The sequence below is a fragment of the Salvelinus fontinalis genome, chromosome 35 (assembly GCF_029448725.1).
Source record: "Salvelinus fontinalis isolate EN_2023a chromosome 35, ASM2944872v1, whole genome shotgun sequence".
NCBI classification, from domain to species: domain Eukaryota; kingdom Metazoa; phylum Chordata; class Actinopteri; order Salmoniformes; family Salmonidae; genus Salvelinus; species Salvelinus fontinalis.
Window position 1 is genome coordinate 1,979,946 of NC_074699.1, and position 21,943 is coordinate 2,001,888.

General features: G+C 42.1%; 4 protein-coding genes across 7 annotated transcripts in view; 3 read left to right on the top strand and 1 right to left on the bottom strand.

The window, feature by feature from the left end:
- Positions 1–7,510, top strand: part of LOC129834193 (protein BEAN1-like) — a 53,728-nt gene extending 46,218 nt beyond the window's left edge. For all 3 annotated transcript variants that reach the window (XM_055898932.1, XM_055898933.1, XM_055898934.1), the window contains one exon: positions 4,294–7,510. In XM_055898932.1, the coding sequence (XP_055754907.1) occupies positions 4,294–4,699 (406 nt within the window). In that variant the 3' untranslated portion in view covers positions 4,700–7,510. The remainder of the gene's footprint in view (positions 1–4,293) is intronic.
- A 1,157-nt stretch (positions 7,511–8,667) lies between these two features.
- On the top strand, positions 8,668–11,675 carry LOC129834194 (uncharacterized). The gene is made up of 2 exons (XM_055898935.1): positions 8,668–9,243; positions 9,677–11,675. The coding sequence occupies exons 1-2, from the start codon at positions 8,905–8,907 to the stop codon at positions 11,033–11,035; spliced, it is 1,698 nt and encodes a 565-aa protein (XP_055754910.1). The 5' UTR covers positions 8,668–8,904; the 3' UTR covers positions 11,036–11,675.
- Positions 11,676–11,774: 99 nt separating this feature from the next.
- Positions 11,775–18,831, bottom strand: LOC129834196 (thymidine kinase 2, mitochondrial-like). The gene is made up of 10 exons (XM_055898936.1): positions 18,598–18,831; positions 18,021–18,122; positions 17,826–17,900; positions 17,638–17,691; positions 17,465–17,554; positions 17,224–17,297; positions 17,036–17,124; positions 16,852–16,931; positions 16,651–16,731; positions 11,775–15,857 (listed from the first exon to the last, which is right to left on the bottom strand). Exons 2-10 carry the CDS (start codon positions 18,078–18,080, stop codon positions 15,771–15,773), a joined length of 690 nt encoding a protein of 229 aa, XP_055754911.1. The 5' UTR covers positions 18,081–18,122; positions 18,598–18,831; the 3' UTR covers positions 11,775–15,770.
- Positions 18,832–18,913: 82 nt separating this feature from the next.
- LOC129834199 (chemokine-like factor) lies at positions 18,914–21,845 on the top strand. 2 transcript variants are annotated; one of them, XM_055898940.1, is made up of 5 exons: positions 18,914–18,999; positions 19,348–19,448; positions 19,917–20,072; positions 20,194–20,289; positions 20,578–21,845. In XM_055898940.1, the coding sequence occupies exons 2-5, from the start codon at positions 19,389–19,391 to the stop codon at positions 20,683–20,685; spliced, it is 420 nt and encodes a 139-aa protein (XP_055754915.1). In that variant the 5' UTR covers positions 18,914–18,999; positions 19,348–19,388; the 3' UTR covers positions 20,686–21,845. The 2 variants fall into 2 exon arrangements, with proteins under 2 accessions (XP_055754915.1, XP_055754914.1); XM_055898939.1 differs by lacking the exon at positions 18,914–18,999 and having other exon boundaries at positions 19,026–19,448.
- Positions 21,846–21,943: the final 98 nt, after the last annotated feature.

Below are 21,943 nucleotides of genomic sequence, written 5' to 3' on the forward strand. Positions count from 1 at the left end.
GATTACTGGCCCAATGCTCTTAACCGCTAAGCTACCTACCACCCCATAAAGCATGTAGATTATTAAAAACAGCAGTAGACTGCAGGCAGGATTGATTTGACAATCTAAACAGGGCTAGGCTGTGTTATATATGCCTTTGCTAGCTAATAATTCATCCTTTTTAGGATGCAACACTTTGTGTTAGCATCCTAGGGGACTTATAGATCCCATAAGGGGGGGGGTGACTGCAACGTGAAAAATATTCTCACCGTAATTAGAGGGGGGATTCTCAGCTTGGTGAAACACTCATGAAACCCTGGCATGAAAACAGCTAGGCCCGCAGGTGTCCACAGCGCTACCATACCTGGCAAACTTTCGACAAATGTCTGTATCAGCGTGTATATTTAGAGAGAAAAGTCCTATTTTCAATGTTTATTTGGAGCTGGTAGTTTATTGCACCCTTGAAGGGATTAATAACATTGCTGAGCTGTGTGATAAATGTCAGACACACGTACACACACACACACACACACACACACACACACACACACACACACACACACACACACACACACACACACACACACACACACACACACACACACAGATACTTCTGTAAGCTGAGACTCTCACCCTCTTTCCTGGATCAGCATGGTCATAATTTATTCATGAAAACAAGTAGGGGGGAAAACTGCTGAAAGTAACCGGGGCAACAGCTGATAACTTGATATTCCTTCTGACTGGAGCTGACTAACAGTATGGGTTAGAAAGGTTAAGAGACATGTGGGTGTTATGTACAGTATTTAGTGCAACGTTTCCCAAAGTAGGGGTCGCGAACTCATGTGGGGTTGCCTGATTTGAAAATCTGGTAGCCGTTATATGTGGTTGTAGTAAGCGGTTTCTGTTTTCTTCCTACAAATGTCGCTCTATCTTTTGAACGGTTTAAATGACAAAATATTATGATATTATTATTATTATATTATTCCATTACTGAACGATAAGATTATCACTGAACACATACAGGTCTTCTGTTTCCGTCTACGATGCCCACAAGCTACGCAGGTCTCATTAGAACAGAGTGGACAAGACCAGGCACTAAACATAATGAATGGGTATGTTCTTTTCTACACAGAAGGTCATACAAAATGATTGCCTGATGATCTCCTGAACGTCTCAATATATTTTTGATGCATTTCAGTCACTTCAAACTACACTTTCGTCAGATTGAAACACTGTCATAAATACTGTCAGACTGATTTATAATAGACTGTCATAGCCCTAATTAAAAAAGTTAACATTTGCCGTTGATTCCGTCACTTTTTTTTACATGGTGGGGTCGCAAAACATTTTTTTTATGTCAAAATAAGGGTCAAGATGCCAAAATGTTTGGGAACTCCTGATTTAGTGTTTTTGAAGGGCCCCAGTGCCCGACAGTGATTACTAGCAAAACAAATCCTTCTTTACCCACAACATCAGGATACTTCATGTAGTCAGGTGACCCCTGGTCAGTTTGTTCCGATACTGCCCAGCTGTCTGCACAGCTATAACCAATGATGCATAAGAGTATGGAATACAATCTACTCAATAACAGCAAGTAACCAGAGAGAATTTGAACTAATAAGATATTGCAATATTTACTAATAAGAAGTGGGGCATCATCCTCCTCTTCAACTCTTAGAAGAAAGTATCAGAGATAAGAAAATAAAGTAGTGGAGAGATACTGTATGCATCACCACTGACTGCCAGTTGTGTCATCACCTCTTAATAGTAAGTTGGCGTTTATGTGCCCACTGCTTTAACGTTGCTGTGTTATGCAGTCATTACATAACAGAGCATGCTACAGTATTGAGCGTTACACGGACAGAGCCAGAGGGAGGAAACTAGTGTTTTTTTTCTTTTGTTTCTTTGGTTACACAGTTACAAAGTATCTCTCAACTTTTTTACAAAGTGTCTAAGATCACGCTCACCTTTTTACTCAAAATCGTAAAACAAATCTTTTTCAATGTGTCAATCCAAGTAGAATAGGAAAAAAAAAAGGTGAAGGGTTTTAGAATAAAGTCAATGTTGTCCGTCAGGTTTCACTCTGGATTTGTACTGCTATATGGCAAATTAATGGCCCACTGTAGTCTTGCATAGAAAATGCCCTTATGAACCATTTTTGCACTATAGCACCGGCTAATGGCAAGTCCTGTTTTTGTCTGTAACCCCGGATCATGTGAAATGTCTCTGTCCTGCTGTGTTCTGGGGACATTAAGTCTGTCTGAATGAGCCAGAGTGCGGCTGGAGTCTAAAATAGCTCTGCACGCAGGCATACAGGCAGCACTCTACAGAATAGTGATGGAGGGTGGAGGGAGCAGAGGCCGGGGAGTTCGTCAGCTGCACGGCTCATTTGAAATCAAGCAGTCATTACTGAGGCTCCTGAACAGCACCTTTTACTGTCCCACTGAGCACAGAGCACCACCCGAGGAGAGGACCCGCTACCTGACTCTGGAGCAGATACCTGACTGTATGAGTCTCTATGAGGAGCAGATACCTGACTGTATGAGTCTCTTTGAGGAGCAGATACCTGACTGTATGAGTCTCTATGAGGAGCAGATACCTGACTGTATGAGTCTCTATGAGGAGCAGATACCTGACTGTATGAGTCTCTATGAGGAGCAGATACCTGACTGTATGAGTCTCTATGAGGAGCAGATACCTGACTGAATGAGTCTCTATGAGGAGCAGATACCTGACTGTATGTGAGTAGCTCACATACTTTCATTTACCTCAAACCCATGTGAAACCCTCCAGAATAATGTTTAGAACAGAATGGGGTAATGTGATGTCAGAAAATATGCACTGAGTGTACAAAACATTAGGAACAGCTTCCTAATATTGAGTTGCAACCCCTTTTGCCCTCAGAACAGCAGCAATTCTACTGGGCATGGACTCTACAAGGTGTCAATCGTTCCACAGGGATACTGGCCCATGTTGAGTCCAATGCTTCTGACAGTTGTGTCAAGTTGGCTGTATGTCCTTTGGATGGTGGACCATTCTTGATACACACGGGAAACTATTGAGCATTAAAAACCCAGCAGCATTGCAGTTCTTGACACACTCAAACCAGTGCACCTACCATACCTCATTCAAAGGCACTTAAATATTTTGTTTTGCCCATTCACCCTCTGAATGGCACACATACACAATCCATATCTCAATTGTCTCACAGCTTAAAAAATGATTATTTAACCCGTCTCCTCCCCTTCATCTCCACTGACTGAAGTAGATCTAACAGGTGACATCAATAAGGGATCATAGTTTTCACCTGGTCGGTCTATGTCATGGCAAGAGCTGTTGTTCCTAAAGTTTTGTACACTCAGTGTATACCGAATACCCTTTATAGCTGGACTCATCTGATATATGAGAGCAATTGTGGATGTTCCTACTGTTCAGTTCAGCGAAACTTGTTACTGAAAATATTGTTTTCCCAGTCCTGTGCAGAGGAAGTGGAACGCTCATCCAGTCTATCATTAATAAAGATCTCATTTACTCCGGCTCCCAATGCCTTCTCTCCTCATTAAATCTCTCAGCGTATCGCCCGGCCCAGGTGACAGGCTTAAGTAATCCACAGCCACAGTGCCATTTGCCTTGCTTCCCCACACCCGCTCTCTGAGAGAGTGATACTGTTTACAATTCCACAGATTCAGTTATCCCGCTGTATTTTCTCTATTCCCAAATATCCCCTGCGGTCGGGGTGGTAGAGAGCGATTTAGCGGCTGGTTTACACATATGACGATGGTCCGTGGCAAATGTATCTCAAGCCAGTCGACCTGACTGACACCATTTTCGCTTATTCCCTTTGTGTACAGGGCCTCTATAAAGGCCAGCAGCTCTAGCAGTGTGGTTGTATGTTCTAGACAGACTTCCAGTGCACTGTGGGATTGTGGGTTATTTGAGAGCTGAAATAACTCTCCATTGGCAGGCTCTCCCATGGAAAGCACCAAACCAAGACTAGCAGCCGCCACACAGGAAAAGAGCTCACAGTAGATGACAAGAGTCTCCTCTAACAGGCCTGTTTCACCGTTCAGATTTCTATTATGTTTAGTCACCAGACAGCCAGGACAGCAGTCGTGTCATATTCATTTTCTCTTCGTATGCTAAACATTTCATTTGTGTTCATGTTGCTAACTACAAACATAGAATCCAGGTCCATCGGCATAGGCTAAATTGTTTGACCTACCACTGTTTGAAGGTTGGAGATATCCTTAGGCCTTTTAAAACCTCTTTTAAAATGTAAAACGTATTTACCTGATATACTCTTCTTTATTGCAGCTATGATGAATGTGTGGGACCAGGTGCGACACAGATATACGTCCCCACAGATGACCCCCCTCCGTACTCCCTCACGGACCCCTGTCAGCGGGGCCACCAGCAGGCCACCTACACCAGCCTGGAGATGGAGGAGCCGTCCGCTGGAGCTGGAGCTGGAGCCTCTTGGGTGTCCGCCAGCAGTGCCGCCGCCTCCCACTACCCAATCGGACTGCATGAGCTCCGGCAGCAGCCAATATCCTCCATCTCCCAGTCAGCGTTCCACCTGGAGGAGGCGCCCCCATACGAGGTGGTGGTGAGCAGGCAGAACCAGCCCATCCCTCTGATGCCCATGGACCTGCTCAAACACCTCTCGGAGGACAGCCATAGTCCTCAGAGAGCCCGGGCTGTCGCACACAGAATCCTGTAGAGCTGACTGGGCTAGTCCACTCCAATGCTCTTTGTGCGGACAGCCTGAATCTCTCTTCTGCTTCTTCCAGTGTCCCTTTGTGCATGACAGGCATTATCAAAAGAGATGGACTTTCTGGACTGAAGCGGAAACTTTGGGTTGAACCTGAACTCAATCTGCACCTTCCTTTCCTTCTCCCTACCTCTTGGATAAGCTGTGTCCCCCGACTCCCAAGATGTTACCGGCATCACTCCTCACTCTCTCTCCCTACTGGGGCACCGCCATGAAATCACAGGGCTACTACTAGTTACCTGGGGCTGGGAGTGGTCTTTCTGTCCAGAGGGAATTCACTTCACACTGTACAATGGTCTCAGTTTAGGAGGCATTCACGCATTTAGGAAGCATTATCAAAGTCTGTTTTTAGCACCAGAAAAAACAGTAGAGGTAACCTGAAGTGGTTTCACATAGATATTCTGTATGTACTGTTGGTTCTTGTTGTGTTGAAATGGAATTGCTCTTGATTTTAAAAAAAACAGATAGCAAGAATGCCTAATTTCACATTCCACCACATATCCATATGGTTTTATTAATATTTTCTACATGGAAATAATATTTGATTTATATTTAGTTGACTTTAGGACTCCGGCAGTCTGTAAAATGTCCAGTAATTTCAACTAATAAATATACCCCAGAACTTAAAGGGGTTCTTTGGCTGTCCCCGTAAGAGAACCCTTTGAAGAACCCTTTTTGGTTCCATGTAGAACCTTTTCCACCGAAGGTTCTACATGGAACCAAAAAGGGTTCTACCTAGAACCAAATAAGCTTCTCCTATGGGTACATCCGATTAATCCTTTTAAAACACTTTTTTCTAAGAGTAGGTATTTTTTTGCACTATTATTTTAAATAAATAATTTTTGTGGTATATGGTTTTATATGGTTTCTGGATATAAACACGTTCATATGAGCTGGAAATACTGTCTATTCTCTATAATTGGGTTTCCCCTCTGGGGGCTGAGGCCTCTTCAGATCCAAACTGTTCTGTTTCAGTCTCTAAACGTGCAACACCACACATTCCTCTTCTCTCTCTCTCTCACTACTTCTCTTTCTGTGAAGAGCTTTTTTAGGTGTTCACGAGCGAAATTACTATGAGCTTGACCCATTCGCCAGCTAACATCCAAGTACAATATACCTTGTAGCAGATTTACAATGGTATTTGACAATTGGTGCGAAGGACAAATAATATTAGCACGCAGTTTACTGTGATGAGGGATTTACTATACTTTAGTACTGTCATCTTTGATATTATGATAAATAAACAATTCATTTTTACAAAATATTATTCAGTCTAGACACATTGTATTTTTCAATATGCTGGAATCTTTAATGGTTCCAAATTAGTATTCAGTATTTTGTTTTTGGTTGTGAGTATTCATTGTACAGATAAACTGTCTTCAGTTGAACTGTTTTACATGTCTGTCATCCATGTATAAATGGTATAAAAATGACTGTGCCTGCCAAGCACTAAGTCTAAGACTGTTAGACTGCTTAACATTGTAGCCATAGTAACTTGAAACACTGACGCTTTCCTTTTCCAAATAGCTTGTTATTTTTCAAGGCTCGTGTTACTTTGTTAAGTTATTCAGATAAGTCTATGTTCATCATTGAAACCCCAGAAAAAGTACTCTCAGCAGAAAATGTGACATAATGTCCATATTTTGTGTATAAAACCGTATTTGTGGAGTCAATGACCCCCTGTCACCTTTGCATTTGGCCCCAGAACTTGGTATCTCTGTTCCAGCCCCCCTCTCTTTCTCATAGTCTCCCTCATTTATCTTACCAAATCCCTTATTGTGAAGTGATATCCTCACTGAACCCTTAAAGAATATTTTATAAATGAATTAGTCGCATGATTGCATTGCTGGCATTGTGGATAAAGAGTTATAAAGAGATGAGTATTTATTTAGAATAGCTTTATCAATAATGTGTATAACTGTGGAAAGACTACTATTAAATAGCTGTTGTGAGATTCACCGGAATGTAGATGTCCTACAACACAGATGCTTCGCACTAGACAGAAACGTCTAAAGATGAAAGATCAACAGGTTATTTTTCTTGCATTGCAATCGTCATCGAATGGATTTGACTTTGAAGAGAGTTTGTTAAATGGCTTTTAAAAACCAAATGCTGTTCATCATCACTTGTTAATACATATTCTATTTGTGGTCAGAATTGTCATGTCAAGCCCTATAAATAAAGCAATGTTTGGCCTGAAAATGATGTGTTAACTTGACAATGAGCATTATTGCTTATTGTTATGTACCTGCTGCAAATCTAGCGATGCTATAGAACATTTATGATGGTCTTGTGTTTCATAAACTGAAATCTAAAAGTGCAATGCAGTGAATAGTACAACGTATTAGAATTGTGTGCATCGTGACACACTCGTGAGTCATCTAGAAATGCAACGTTACCTGCCTTTACAAGTCAGTAGAAATGCACTGTAACTGTGTTGGAAGACCTAGTTCAATACCTGTTGAGGTAAAACTGCAATGCGGTTCACTCTGGTCTTACATGCTGTTTTGTCTTTGTTGTTTACTTCCTTTTGGTAGCACAATAGGTACATGTCCAACATAAATGTGAATCAATGTGTAATACTGTACATGTACACTTCCAATGTATAGTTTCCCTATAAGTCCCACTGTTGTGCACAACTGTCCTGTGTGACAAAGATTCTTGTTTCCTATAATCACAGTCATCAACGTATATCCATGTTTTGTATTAGAGCTTTTATTAATTTCTTATATTGGGGAAATTAAATACATTTGACCTCTATGATTTGAGTCGGTGTGACTGTTCCTTCTGGTTTTGCGACTCTGGGCATTGAAATCGCCTTCCCGTTTTACATGTAGGCTACACCTAGGAGTAGTAGCTGGAATATAAATAGGAGGAGGGCCATTACTATTAATAAACATAGGGAGGATAGAGGAGGGAGCTGGGAATGAGGAGTGTTTGTATAGCATCCAAAAGTGCAGAAACAGTGTAGTGCAATTATCTACATTGGCTAAATGTTTCCCTAAACGTTTAACCAATCGAATCCTGCTATGTATAATGCATGGGAATATGTTGTGACATCCTGTCCGTTGACAGCCATTCATTCCCCTCTGATCTGCTCTGAATGGTGTGTTTGGGTGGTGGGCTAGCTAGCTAATGTAAATCAGACTGAGCAGATGGTCTGTGCCATTGCTCTGCTCCTAATTACCCTCGTTGCCCAGTGCAAGGCTCCTATTAGGGTGTGCCAGCAGAAAGCTAATTTCATCTAGTGCCACTGCACTCTAGATAATAAGTCCACAGCGTCCATTATGAGGCTTTGTGAATACTGCACCCATCCAGATCTTATTGACTTAGGAGGGGAATCATTTAAACTGTGTTTTCCTTCCTGATGTGACTGACAAAGCAGAAGAGAGCTCTCTGGAGCTGCTCTGGTCTCTGTAGCGAGTTAGAGGTGACCATGGGTCAGGCGGACATCATCTGTGACAGAACCTCAAAAATGTGTCGTACAGCGATGTCTCCAAGGTATCCAATACCCTAAAGGCCTGAACAATCACCATGCCATTGAAAAATAGTTTTAACATTATCACTATTCAACTGAAACATTATTTCAATCAGGCTGCTGCAGCTATGCATTCATAATTGAAGGGTTTATCATCATTCTCTATCTCGTTGTTTTTGGTGGGGCATGTACTGTAACATCTATCACCTGTAGCAGCACAGAAAAACAACCTGATGGAGAGAGAGATACACAGGAAGTTGGTTCATTGCAGAGAAGAGCTGCTCCAGACTTTTCAGCGTCATCTCAGGTTTGTGGCATGACTAGAATATAATATTTTTTTCTTTCCTGTAGCGCCATCTGTTGGAAGAAGCATGTCTTCAGTCTAGAACGGATATGTTATATTTTGTCCTCTAGATGTCAGTCGTGCTAAGCAACACAAGAGCTTCATTGATACATGGGCAAATCTAATATCATCGTAGCCTAACTGTAGCGAAACAGCCATGCTTCCGCATTTTGTCCATTTTTTACCTACTTGACTAACCTGTCAGATCAATAACAATGGTGTGCCGTCTCTTTCACTTCCACTCTTGTCATACTTCCTTGTTCCTATGTTATTTCTAAATCCGATAAGAAACGTGTAGCCTAACTGAACAGTATTTTTCAACAACAAAAAAATATGAAGGATGGTGTCGCTGACCAAACGCCTGTAGCGCGTAAAGAGGCTTTCGACAATTACCTAAATTACTATGATCAGATATGGAGTAAGGGTAACCTGAAACTATGCCAAGAGAAACAGGTTACCGTGGAAGCTAGACGATTTTTGCTGTTAGAGACAGACCCCGGAGAAAGATTTTCTCATTTTGACTTTTACCTTACTGCATCCGAATGCGTAAAATCCGGATTTAAAGATTGTCGGACATTCTTCAGTGCGCTCATCAAAGCCACAGAGGTGTTGGAGATGTTCTGTGTGAATCTGTTTCTTTACCCATGGAAGAAGGAAATCAAGATGCTCAAGGTAAAAATATAATTGGCATGGTATTCATAGTTCGATTTCGACAATTAGGCCTAGGCTTCTTTTATCTTGCGCAATGCACCCAAGCAAATGGGGTGCGGAGGAGTTGTATCGACTTAGGCTAGCCTAATGCACATGTACAAATTATTATTATCAGAGTAAGAAATAGAGGGATAATATATGGCTATGGTTTTACATTGAAATGCCATCTCTAATCACAAGCCACATATTCAAAGGTGCTGCTGTCACATATCAGGAAGTGAAAGTAAACTGTATAGGCTAAATTATTTGCCAGGCTTGTGAAATGTCAAAAAGTGAAGCATGATTTGAAACGGGAAAGGATTAAAGTACAGATGTTCTCCATACTGTAGTGATCATTTTCTTAAGTTTAATTAAGTTGTTGTTGTGATAATGAAGACTATTATCTCCCACTCAGACTTTCACTGGCCCCTTTGTCTACTGCATCCAGCCGGTTCTGACAAAGAGTGCCACGAAAAGTATCCTTGAAACAATAGGGTATCATCTGGAGACTGACACAGAGTACCGACTCACAGACAATGCAGACCCTGAAACATCCATGAAAATGGGTTTTGAGCTTTTCCTGGCCCGAACAGAGTGTGAGTACCTGTTGGAGCTCATGGGTCAGCAGTCACAGCCTGAGTGTCTGGAGATCCTACAGAGGAGAGCTGCACCACGACATAACACCCAGAGGGCTGCCGAGGAGACAGCAAAGGACTCTGAAACAGAGCCCTTACAAATGCAAAAACAAGAGGAGAATGAAGATAAGGGTCTATCTAATGGTTGTTCCCTGGTAGACCCAGGACCAGTGGAGACAGATGAGGGAGACTTAACCGAGGAAAATCGTGTCACTGCTAGCACACCAGGCAGGCAACAAGATGATGGACAGATACCCCTCAACCTGGAGGTTCAGTCCATTGAGACAACACACTCTCCAGGAATCAGACCACCCAGGGCGTTCTTGAATGATGACAGGTCTATCCTGGAGATGCAGCAGAATTACCCAGACCTTGCCATAAGGCAGAAGCCAATATTCAGTAAGCCACTGGGTGGACCTCCTGTATCGCGGAGGCGACTTATCAAAGAGAACACACCCGAGGAAGGTAGCAGTCCAGCCAATTTAGCTGGCAGTGATGTAAGTGGTCTCCAGTTCATCTCCTTTCACACCACAGCAGCACCAAAACCCCATCTCACAGAAGCAGTCCCAAATCTCCAGCCTCCAGAAGATAAGGCCTACAAGACTACTGCCACGCTCCACGGACCAACTCCTCCACAGGTAGAAGTGACCAGAGAGGGTCAGGAGGCCGATGATGCAGACGAGCTGAGCAAGCTGGCTGAGAGGATCGGCCAACTGCATGTCCATGAGCATAAGGTGGAGGAGCACAAGGTGGAGGAGAACCTGAAATACCCCGTAGAAGAGACAGCACCGCCGCATGCCAGTTGTCATGATGGGTCCCCTCACCAGGATTCTGCAGGGGACCAGAGCCAGCCTCTAATATGCCACCCCTCTCTGGTGCCGGTTTGTAACATCCCAGGCTGTAGCAGCTGTGAACTAGCAGACAGTCCCCACAAACACATTCCTGGTAGGGACACCATCAAAGAGCCACCTCACTCCATCTATGTCCCAACCAACCACCTGGACCCTCCAGTGCCAGACCCTACTGCTGCTGACCACCAGCCCTCCGCAGGCCCTCAGCACCAGGACATGGAGGGCCCCATCCCTCAGCCCTCAGAGGACGAGCTGCTTCAGACATATGTCATGGTGGACGAGCCTTAGAGGAAGTAAGGTCATGATTGAATGCTGGTGCTCCTGGACCATCAGAACACACAGAGAGAAATTGATTGACATGCCTGTTCAGGTCTAAAACATCACTTGCCACTAAGTTGTTTTAGTCTGGGGCGATTCAATCAGTGGACGCTGCTGATGGGAGAACGGCTCATAATAATGGCTGTAACAGAGCCAATGAAATGGCATCAAACCATGTTTGATGTGTTTGATACCATTCCACTCTTTCTGCTCCAGGCATTACCACGAGCCCGTCCTCCCCAATTAAGGTGCCACCAACCTCCTGTGGATTCAATGTATGAAGGTGACGGAAATCATTTCTTCATTGAATTTAAGTCCTCTTCAGTATTTTCTGGTCTTTGCTTTGTACTCTTTCTCAGGAGATAGACTTTTAATACAATGTTAATTATGCTTGACCTAATTTATGAGCTGGAGGTAATATTTCCACTGTGTCCTCTTACAGTGACAGTGCCTTACTGAAATTCATTTGATGCCAATCCTGCACTTACTTTCCTTGCTCATTGTCATTGGGACCACCGAATGCTTTGTAATGTTTATGAAAATGTACGTCCAATTGTATTCAGAATGTTATGACTTTTTTAAACAAAAATAAACAAAAATTGAAAACTTTCGTGGTCTTCGGAAGTTCAAATGGATCATACAAAATAGACTGTTACACTAACTTTACATCGGCAATATAGCATACATTAACATATGTTATTATACAAAATCCCTTTTAGGCATTTATTCAAATGATCTCAGCGAAAGAGTACAATAACTGTTGGTCCTGTTCACAACTAAGTGCAATTCCAGCCTGACAATATGTTCCTCTATATATTAGCAGTAAATAAAATAAGAACAAAACACATAGCTATGTTAGTGCATATGTAACATATGTTGGAAAGCGACTTGAAGCAGTAAATATACAGTATGGAATACTTGCGGTCTGAAAATGTACCGGTCAGAGAGTTGCTCTAAGACAGTGTGTAACAGTGGACAAGATAACAGAAACTCCACAAGCTCATTCTGGTGTTCTCTCTTGGACTATAAATACCTGCTTACAGACAACATATTTACTGCCATTGTTGGTGCAGCATGTGTACAGTGCCTTCAGAAAGTATTCAGACCCCTTGACTTTTTCCACATTTTGTTACGTTACAGCCTTTTTCTAAAATGTATTAAATCAATTACAATCCTCAGGAATTCACACAATACCCCATAATGACAAAGTGAAATAACTGGTTAAGCAATGTTTGCAAATTTATAAAAAAACAGAAATACCTTATTTACATTAGTATTCAGACACTTCGCTATGAGACTCGAAATTGAGCTCAAGTGCATCCCGTTTCCATTGATCATCCTTGAGATGTTTCTACAACTTGATTGGAGTCCAACTGTGGTAATTTCAATTGATTGGACATGATTTGGAAAGGCCCACACCTGTCTATATACAGTGGCTTGTGAAAGTATTCACCCCCCTTTTCCTATTTTGTTGCCTTACAACCTGGAATTAAAATAGATTTTTGATTTACACTTTCAAGATGCAAAATATTTTTGATTGGGAAACAAACAAATAACACAAAAAAACTGAAAACTTGAGCGTGCATAACTATTCAATATGACCAGTGCAATATATCTGCTGGAGCGCGTGCTATGGGTGGGTGTTGCTATGGTGACCAGTGAGCTGAGATAAGGCCCCCTTTACCTAGCAAAGACTTAGAGATGACCTGGAGCCAGTGGGTTTGGCGACGGATATGTAGTGAGGGCCAGCCAACGAGAGCATAGAGGTCGCAGTGGTGGGTAGTATATGGGGCTTTGGTGACAAAACGGATGGCACTGTGATAAACTACATCCAGTTTTCTGAGTAGAGTGTTGGAGGCTATTTTGTAAATGACATCGCCAAAGTCAAGGATCGGCAGGATAGTCAGTTTTACGAGGGTATGTTCATGAGTGAAAGAGGCTTTGTTGAGAAATAGGAAGCCGATCTAGATTTAATTTTGGATTGGAGATGCTTAATGTGAGTCTGGAAGGAGAGTTTACAGTCTAACCAGACGCCTAGGTATTTGTAGTTGTCCACATATTCTAGGTCAGAACCGTCCAGAGTAGTGATGCTAGTCGAGCGGGAGGGTGCGTGCAGCAATCGGTTGAAAAGCATGCACTTAGTTTTACTAGCATTTAAAAGCAGTTGGAGGCCACGGAAGGAGTGTTGTATGGCGTTGAAGCTCGTTTGGAGGTTTGATAGCACGGTGTCCAAAGGTCCAGATGTATACAGAATGGTGTCGTCTGCGAAGAGGTGGATCAGAGAATCACCAGCAGCAAGAGCGACATCATTGATATATACAGAGAAGAGAGTCATCCAGAGAACTGAGCTCTGTGGCACCCCGATAGAGCTGCCATTGGTCTGGACAACAGGCCCTCCGATTTGACACACTGAACTCCATCTGAGAAGTAGTTGGTGAACCAGGCGAGGCAGTCATTTGAGAAGCCAAGGGTATTGAGTCTGCCGATAAGAATGCGGTGATTGACAGAGTCGAAAGCCTTGGCCAGGTCGATGAAGACGGCTGCACAGTACTGTCTTTATCGACGGCGGTTATGATATCGTTTAGGAACTTGAGCGTGGCTGAGGTGCACCCATGACCAGCTTGGAAACCAGATTGCATAGTGGAGAAAGTATGGTGGAATTCAAAATGGTCGGTGATCTGTTTATTAACTTGGCTTTTGAAGATTTTAGAAAGGCAGGGCAGGATGGATATAGGTCTATAACAGTTTAGGTCTAAGGGGTCTCCCCCTTTGAAGAGGGGGATTGCCCGCGGCAGCGTTCCAATCTTTGGAGATCTCAGACGATACGAAAGAGAAGTTGAATAGGCTAGTAATAGGGGTTGCAACAATTTCGGCAGATAATTTTAGAAAGAGAGGGTCCAGATTGTCTAGCCCAGCTGATTTGTAGGGATCCAGCTCTTGCAGCTCTTTTAGAACATCAGCTGCTTGGATTTGGGTGAAGGAGAAGTGTGGGGGGGTTTGGGCAAGTTGCTGCATGGGGTGCTGAGGTGTTGGCCGGGATAGAGGTAGCCAGGTGGAAAGCATGGCCAGCCGTTGAAAAATGCTTATTGAAATGATCGATTATCATAGATTTATCGGTGGTGACAGTGTTTCCTATCCTCAGTGCAGTGGGCAGCTGGGAGGAGGTGCTCTTATTCTCATGGTGCCACTTGCTTGGTGGTGCCCCTTGCTTAGTGGTGTTGCAGACTCTGGGACTCTTTCAAAACAGGTGTATATATACTGAGACCATGTGACACTTAAATAAAGTCCACCTGTGTATAATCTAACTAATTATGTGACTTCTGAAGGTAATTGATTGCATCAGATCTTATTTAGGGGCTTCATAGTAAAAAGGTGAATCATTTTTTGAAACAAGTTATTTTTTTCATTTCACTTCACCAATTTGGACTATTTTATGTAATTCCATTACATGAAATCCAAATAAAATAAATTTAAATTACATGTTGTAATGCAACAAAATTCTACAAACGCCAAGGGGGATGAATACTTTTGCAAGGCACTGTAAAGGTCCCACAGTTGACAGTGCATATCTGAGCAAAAACCAAGCCATGAGGTCGAAGGAATTGTCCGTAGAGCTCCGAGACAGGATTTTGTCGAAGCACAGAACTGGGGAAGGGTACCAAAACATTTCTGCAGCCTTGAAGGTCCCCAAGAACACAGTGGCCTACATCATTCTTAACTGGAAGAATTTTGGAACCACAAAGACTCTTCCTAGAGCTGGCCGCTCGGCCAAACTGGGTAATCGGGGGAGAATGGTCTTGGTCTGGGAGGTGACCAAGAACCCGATCGTTGCTCTGACAGAGCTCTAGAGTCCTTCTGTGGAGATGGTTGTCCTTCTGGAAGGTTCTGCCATCTCGGCAGCACTCCACCAATCAGGCCTTTATGGTAGAGTGTCCAGACGGAACCCACTCCTCAGTAAAAAGCACATGACAGCCCGCTTGGAGTTTGCCAAAAAGCACCTAAAGACTCTCAGACCATGAGAAACAACATTCTCTGGTCTGATGAAACCAAGATTGAACTCTTTGGCCTGAATGCTAAGCGTCACATCTGGAGGAAACCTGGCACCATCCCTACGGTGAAGCATGGTGGTGGCAGCATTATGCTGTGGGGATGTTTTTTAGCGGCAGGGATTGGGAGACTAGTCAGGATCGAGGGAGAGATGAATGGAGAAATGTACAGAGAGATCCTTGATGAAAACCTGCTTCAGAGCGCTCAGGACCTCAGACTGGAGTTAAGGTTCACCTTCCAACAGGACAACGGCCCTAAGCACACAGCCAAGACAACGCAGGAGTGGCCTCGGGGACAAGTCTTTGAATGTCCTTTAGTGGCCCAGCCAGAGCCCGGATTTGAACCCAATCAAACATCTCTGGAGACCTGAAAATAGCTGTGCAGCAACACTCCCCATCTAACATGACAGAGTTTGAGAGGATCTGCAGAGAAGAATGGGAGGAACTCCCCAAATACAGTTGTGCCAAGCTTGTAGCGTCATACCCAAGAAGACTCAAGGCTGTAATCGCTGCCAACGGTGCTTCAACAAAGTTGAATTAGCAAAGTCGATTGATGAGGGGAAAAAATGATTTAATCAATTTTAGAATAAGGCTGTAACTTAACAAAATGTGGAAAAAGTCTAGGGGTCTGAATACTTTTTGAAACCACTGTACTTCAGTCACACATTGCTCCCTGATAAAATCTTCTCTCTGTTCTCCTCATACTGGTGGATCATCTTCTGCAGGTCATCGTCTGCCGAAATTACCTGAAAATATAGAAATACAAATACACTGAGTATACCAAATATTATGAACACTTTCCTAATATTGAGTTGCACCCCTCCCCTTTTGCCCTCAGAACAGACTCAATTCGTCGGAGAATGGACTCTTCAAAGTGTCGAAGGCATTCCACAGGAATGCTGGCCCATGTCGACTCCAATGCTTCCCACAATTGTGTCAAGTTGGCTGGATGTCCTTTGGGTGGTGGACCATTCTTGATACACACGGGAAACTGTTGAGCGTGAAAAAAACGGTATCGTTGCAGTTCTTGACACAAACCGGTGCAAACCTTGCACCTACTACCATACCCCGTTCAAAGGCACTTCAATGTTTTCTCCTGCCCAGTCACCCTCTGAACGGCACACATACACAATCCATCTCTCAATTCTCAAGGCTTAAAACTCCTTCTTGAACCGGTCTCCTCCCCTTCATCTACACTGACTGAAGTGGATTTACCAAGTGACATCAATAAGGGATCTTAGATTTCACCTGGTTTTGTATACTCAGTGTATATATATCATTAAAATGTTGTGAAACTGCCTTTACAGATTATAGTAACGTGATACAAAAACAGAGATGTGTTTAACAATCACTTACCTGCATGCCTGTCTTTCTACTGAACCCTTGACTATTTCCCAACAATGAAAAACAAGGAATCCTTGACATAGATGACCAATACTCTGGTGCTTATCACAGGAGACACTAGAACGTATAAACAATGTTCCTCGTTAATTGACCATTGTCCTCCAAACGCATGCCTGAAAAAGATGGATCACTCACAAGGACTGGAGCAGGAACATTGAAGGACGTCTTCTTTATCAGCCAGTCTTCATACAGCTGATGGATTGCCTCTAGATATTCCTTAAAAAAAAAAGCGAGAAAGATAGTAGGACGAGAGAGTAGGGCAAGAGACGAGTCTTAAAACTCCTCTGAAGTTAGACCAAGAACAGCACTGAGAGTTTGTCATTCTTCTACCCTCACCAAAGGAATGATCTTCTCCTCCTCCCTGCATCGCTCTTTCAGCCTCTCATGGCAGGTCTGTGGAGACGACTGGAGGTAAACTGACACAGAGGAGGAACTAAGTGAACAAGGTTCTACCAAGGACCCAACAAGGACCCAACATCATCAGAATAAAGTAGAAAGTGTGTGTTTCTGCACAGCTTACCAATAAGATCCATAGGAATGGCAATATTCTGAGTGATCCACTCAAACCACTCACTAAGAACAGCAAAGTCCACCTCGGGCATCTTCCCACTGCAGAGAGCAAAATTTTGTGAAGTACATCAAATGAACTAGATTGGGCACAAATGAAAACCAGCTATAAAGTGGTGTGAAATATACCATGTGCATTACCTTCTGTAAAGATTTTCCACAAAGATGTACTTGGCACTGTAGATGGACCTTTCCATCATTCTCATTGGGGCTGACTGGAATCAACAAACACAAAACAGACCATGTTAATTATGCAATGTAAAATACAAGTCGTTGTACTTGGTGAAAGAGAAATCTGTACTATTGATAGAACACATGCAACAGTAGTGAAACAGTAGGATACCAGCGCAACGTGTTCTGTCCAATGTTTTAGAGTACCTACTATTGTTGAGAGGTGTTGGTCAAGCATGGTTAGCTGAATATAGGTCTGTAGAGTGATGCCCCATCGAGTAGGGTCCTGGTACATCAACCCCTGCAGGAGGGGAGGAGATCTAACATCAGCATACAATATGTCATTTATCAAAATGAACCATCGTCTTTATAATGGTCACATACCAGGGGGTTGTGCCCTCGAACATTCCTCCATTTGGAAACTGGCTCAGTCAGCACCTGAGAATTCAAAACTAGAATTGTGATTTAATTGCACCTTTTGTTTTACACACAGTGCAGCACAAGGATGAAAGGAAAATGAAGGAATGCAAAATGTTGAACAAGCATGTTGCATGTTTCCTTTTGTTGTTTACCTCAATGTTACTGGTTTTGCTGAAATACTCTAGGCATGTTGTCTTCCCACTAGCAATGTTCCCCTCTATACAGATCTAAAGAAAAAGAACAAGATACATGTGTGGACTTCTCCCTCAGGTATATAGGCTTCAAAAGTCTTAGTATCAATTTCAAAGATTTTCAAGGATTTAAAATGACAGTGTACCAGTACATACCACTAACTTATTCTTCTCCCCACTCCGCACCAGCTTTCCTTGGGTGGAGTAAGTCTGCATTGTGAGATAACCTGACTTCTTGGTTTCAGCTTAAATCAGTACCTATGGTAAAGCCAAACAGATAACGATGTTAATATGGGTGATGTAAGCAGGGCGATAGCTTTCTGTCCTGGTTTGGTTAGAGCAAATTGATGAGCAAGTAGCCTCACTGAGAGTAGTGGTAGATAATAGCAGTACTCATGGATGAGTCTGACAGGAATGGCCATGTCTAGTTAGCATTTATTTTACATTTGCATCAAATTTAAATTCTTTACAGAATTTATTGGTGGTAGCTAGTGTGCTCAAAGTATAAGTGTATTGTTTCTAACATTTTCTGCCACATTATATAGTAAACTTGGCAATTCAAATTGTAACAGTACGAGTTAATATATTCTGTTGTTCTGATGCAACATTGTAACTCACATCATTTGTAACATGACATTGTAACATTAGTCTACAGGGTGTTTCATTGTACCACGCTGTACCGAAACAATGTTTCAGACCAGCGAATAAATAAACCTTGTGCAAGGGCACCTACTTGAGACGTGCTGTGTATTGTTGCTATGGCCTCTCGTCTGGCAGAGCTCACCGCGCGTATCACCAAATATTTTGCAGCGAATAGTCACTAATCGCGTTGACGTGACAGCAGCGTGAGAATATAGTCGTGTAGCAGATCTCCACAAATTGTTAATACAAATAGATGTAAAGGAAATCTCGCATAATTATCTGAAACACACAGCGCTCGACCGTGAAATGCCACTCCAGTTCCGTGTGTCAAATAACCTCTTCCTGGTTCATGATATGGAGACGTCGTTTTTTTCCTATTGGTTGAAGCGCTTTATTTGTTCTGAGACCTGCATTCCCTTCACCAACTGCCATCACCATTGAGGGCAAAAAAAGATAAAAACTGATCCTCTTTCAGTGAGGGACTCGTGTATAGGTAACTACTGCTACTGTTATTTATGCCAGACTATCAGTACACCAATGATGAGGATCATTAAAATATATAGGGCTGCTCATAATGTTTTTACACCTCTATGTCTGTAGGCCTATATGAGAAAGTCAATCAAATATTTTCTGATTGTAATATTCTATACAGATTGATTGACATTTTCAGATCATGGTTAGTTTGTTTAGTGGCATGCAAGCAGTATGATAGGCCTAGTATGTTTAGCAGTGATGGGTGTTGAAACACTGCAACGGACTGTAATTTCCTGCAACTGAAAGGAAATTGCTTGTTCAGGAAACACAGACTCTGAGCTGGTTCTTTTGAAACTTAACATGACAGGCGACTGTTCCAAAACAGCCAGTAACATCCCTTCATTACCCATGGAGGTTGATACTGCTTTTCTCAGATCCTTGAGGGGTGTCCTTAAATTAGCAGAGATGGTGAGACATTTTTCATACTTTGATAAACCACTTGGTTTTTGGAAAGACTTATCACCACAGATAAAGCCATATACTATAAACTTGATAAAAACAGCAAGAATGTATTGCACAGTATTGTTACAGGATATTACAATTGCTTACTCTTACAGAGAGATTATATTGACATACATTATTTCCTAAATATGTTGTCTATGAGAAAGCAGAACTAGAAGTGAATGTCAGAGCTGTAGTTCCTGTGAACTGTACCAACGTTAAACCCTGTAGTTGATGATGACGTTAACCAGATACTGCATGCCCTCTAGTGGACATTACATTTTATTCAACAAAAAACGACCATCATTTTCATAGCTTTTGGTGTGAAACAACCATTTCAATTTGTAGGATTAGACTATTCTTAAATATCTTTGAATGGAAACAATCAATTAGGATTTCCTATAATTTCCTAACTGCCAATGCTCTCTGTTTCAGGGGACTATGTTTGTAGCGTTTGTGTGTTTTGCTGTCGTATCCAGGCCCAAATACATTGCAGCTACGTGCATGGAGTTTGTGATCACATTCTCCCTGCTTCTGCTGTACACACTGAAGTTGAACAAGAAGCTGACTCTGTTCTTCTGGCCTCTCGTTGTAAGGAACCTATTCAATTATAGTACAGTGTTTACTGTAGGTCTTTTACATTGATTAGCTGCTGTGAAAATGTCAGGCAGTCAAGCTTTCTGAGTTACTTCCATTGTCTTTTCTTCTTCAGGATTTGTTCAACTCACTGTTCGCAGCAGTCTTCATACTTATCCTGAGTCTAATAGCAGTGTCCACTTTCACAGTGACAGGGACCCTGGGTGGAGGGGTGAGATAAAAACAAATGTATTCCTTGTTGACCTTCTAATTGGGGGCCTTATAGAACTGGGTGTCTGGGTGAAGCCTCATCTTACACACCATCCCGTCAATAATGAACTGCCCGAAGGCATTACAATCCTCATGAACATTTCCACTAACATGAATATATACTGTAATCCCACATTTGGCACCCAGTACAACTAATGAATGAACTATTACAAAAAAATGTCAGCTATAATTCTAGCTTGTAGCCTATATCTAATATTAACACTAAGTCTTGTATATTTTCCTTATCCAGATAGTGGGTTTCATAGCAACAGGCCTGTGGTGTGTGGATGGCTACATGCTTTTCAAGAGGGTCACATTCAATCAACCAAGAACAGCAGCAACTGGCACTGTGAAGTGAAGACACCACAATTGTCTCTTCACGTGCTCACTCGCAGAGTTCCTCTGTCTGTCTGTGTTCTTTCGCCCATCTTAATCTTTTTTGTGCACCGGGGCCTCCCACTCCTCTTTCTACTCTGGTTAGAGCCAGTTTGCGCTGTTCTGTGAAGGGACTAGTACACATCTTCAGTTTCATGGCAATTTCTCGCATGGAATAGCCTTCATTTCTCAGAACAAGAATAGACTGACGAGTTTCAGAAGAAAGTTATTTGTTTCTGAGCCTGTAATCGAACCCACAAATGCTGATGCTCCAGATACTCAACTAGTCTAGAGAAGGCCAGTTATATTGCTTCTTTAATCAGGACAGCAGTTTTCAGCTGTGCTAACATAATTGCAAAAGGGTTTTCTAATGATCAATTAGCCTTTTAAAATGATAAACTAACACAACATGCCATTGGAACAGAGGAGTGATGGTTGCTGATAATGGGCATCTGTACATCTATGTAGATATTCCATTAAAAATCAGCCATTTCCAGCTGCAATAGTCATTTAACAACATTAACAATGTCTACATTGTATTTCTGATCAATTTGATGTTATTTTAATGGACAAAAAAATGTGCTTTTCTTTCAAAAACACTGTTTTTCTGATCAATTTGATGTTATTTTAATGGACAAAAAAAATTGATTTTCTTTCAAAAACAAGGACATTTCTATGTGACCCCAAACTTCTGAAAGGTAGTGTATGTGTAGGTTTAAAGGGGAAATCAGCAGTTGAAACAATAACAAAGCTTGACCCTGGCCCATTTTGGTATAAACCTGAAGGATATAGGGCTGGAGAAATGTAACCACTCTCAAATTCATAGACAGAGCTATGTATGCAAGGACTGACCATCAATGATATCAACATTTTAGTTATAACCATGTTTCGAGGCTTTATAGTGTTTGTTTACACTTAATTTGTTTACAATTATTGGAGTAAAACAAGCTTATATTGTGGGTTCTGATGGGGTACGGCAGTAGAACTAAGCTCATTAGGCATTTATATATGAGTACATATATCATTCATTTCTAAATCCAAAAGTTGATGTATCAACTGCAGACTGCCCATTTGTTTGTTTAGCCTAATCAATGCAACAACACAATTATCATGTATAAAAAATAAATACACCTTTGAAACCTAGGCCTGTATAATTTTTGAAACAATATCAGATTACATGCAGGCCGAGTCCATTTCTACTTTATTCTTAAGTAATGTTTATATTGCATTTTGAGCTGTTT

What these genes read in the sequence shown, in the direction of transcription:
- LOC129834194 (XM_055898935.1), top strand. Translation starts at nt 8,905, where the DNA reads ATGAAGGATGGTGTCGCTGACCAAACGCCTGTAGCGCGTAAAGAGGCT. An exon ending in AGGAAATCAAGATGCTCAAG is followed by an intron (nt 9,244 to 9,676) that starts GTAAAAATATAA and finishes TCTCCCACTCAG; the next exon opens with ACTTTCACTGGCCCCTTTGT.
- LOC129834196 (XM_055898936.1), bottom strand. Translation starts at nt 18,080, where the DNA reads ATGCAGACTTACTCCACCCAAGGAAAGCTGGTGCGGAGTGGGGAGAAG. An exon ending in GCAAAACCAGTAACATTGAG is followed by an intron (nt 17,692 to 17,825) that starts GTAAACAACAAA and finishes TTGAATTCTCAG; the next exon opens with GTGCTGACTGAGCCAGTTTC. An exon ending in GTGGAAAATCTTTACAGAAG is followed by an intron (nt 17,125 to 17,223) that starts GTAATGCACATG and finishes TGCTCTCTGCAG; the next exon opens with TGGGAAGATGCCCGAGGTGG.
- LOC129834199 (XM_055898939.1), top strand. Translation starts at nt 19,341, where the DNA reads ATGACAGGCGACTGTTCCAAAACAGCCAGTAACATCCCTTCATTACCC. An exon ending in TCCTTAAATTAGCAGAGATG is followed by an intron (nt 19,449 to 19,916) that starts GTGAGACATTTT and finishes TCTCTGTTTCAG; the next exon opens with GGGACTATGTTTGTAGCGTT. An exon ending in CAGGGACCCTGGGTGGAGGG is followed by an intron (nt 20,290 to 20,577) that starts GTGAGATAAAAA and finishes TTCCTTATCCAG; the next exon opens with ATAGTGGGTTTCATAGCAAC.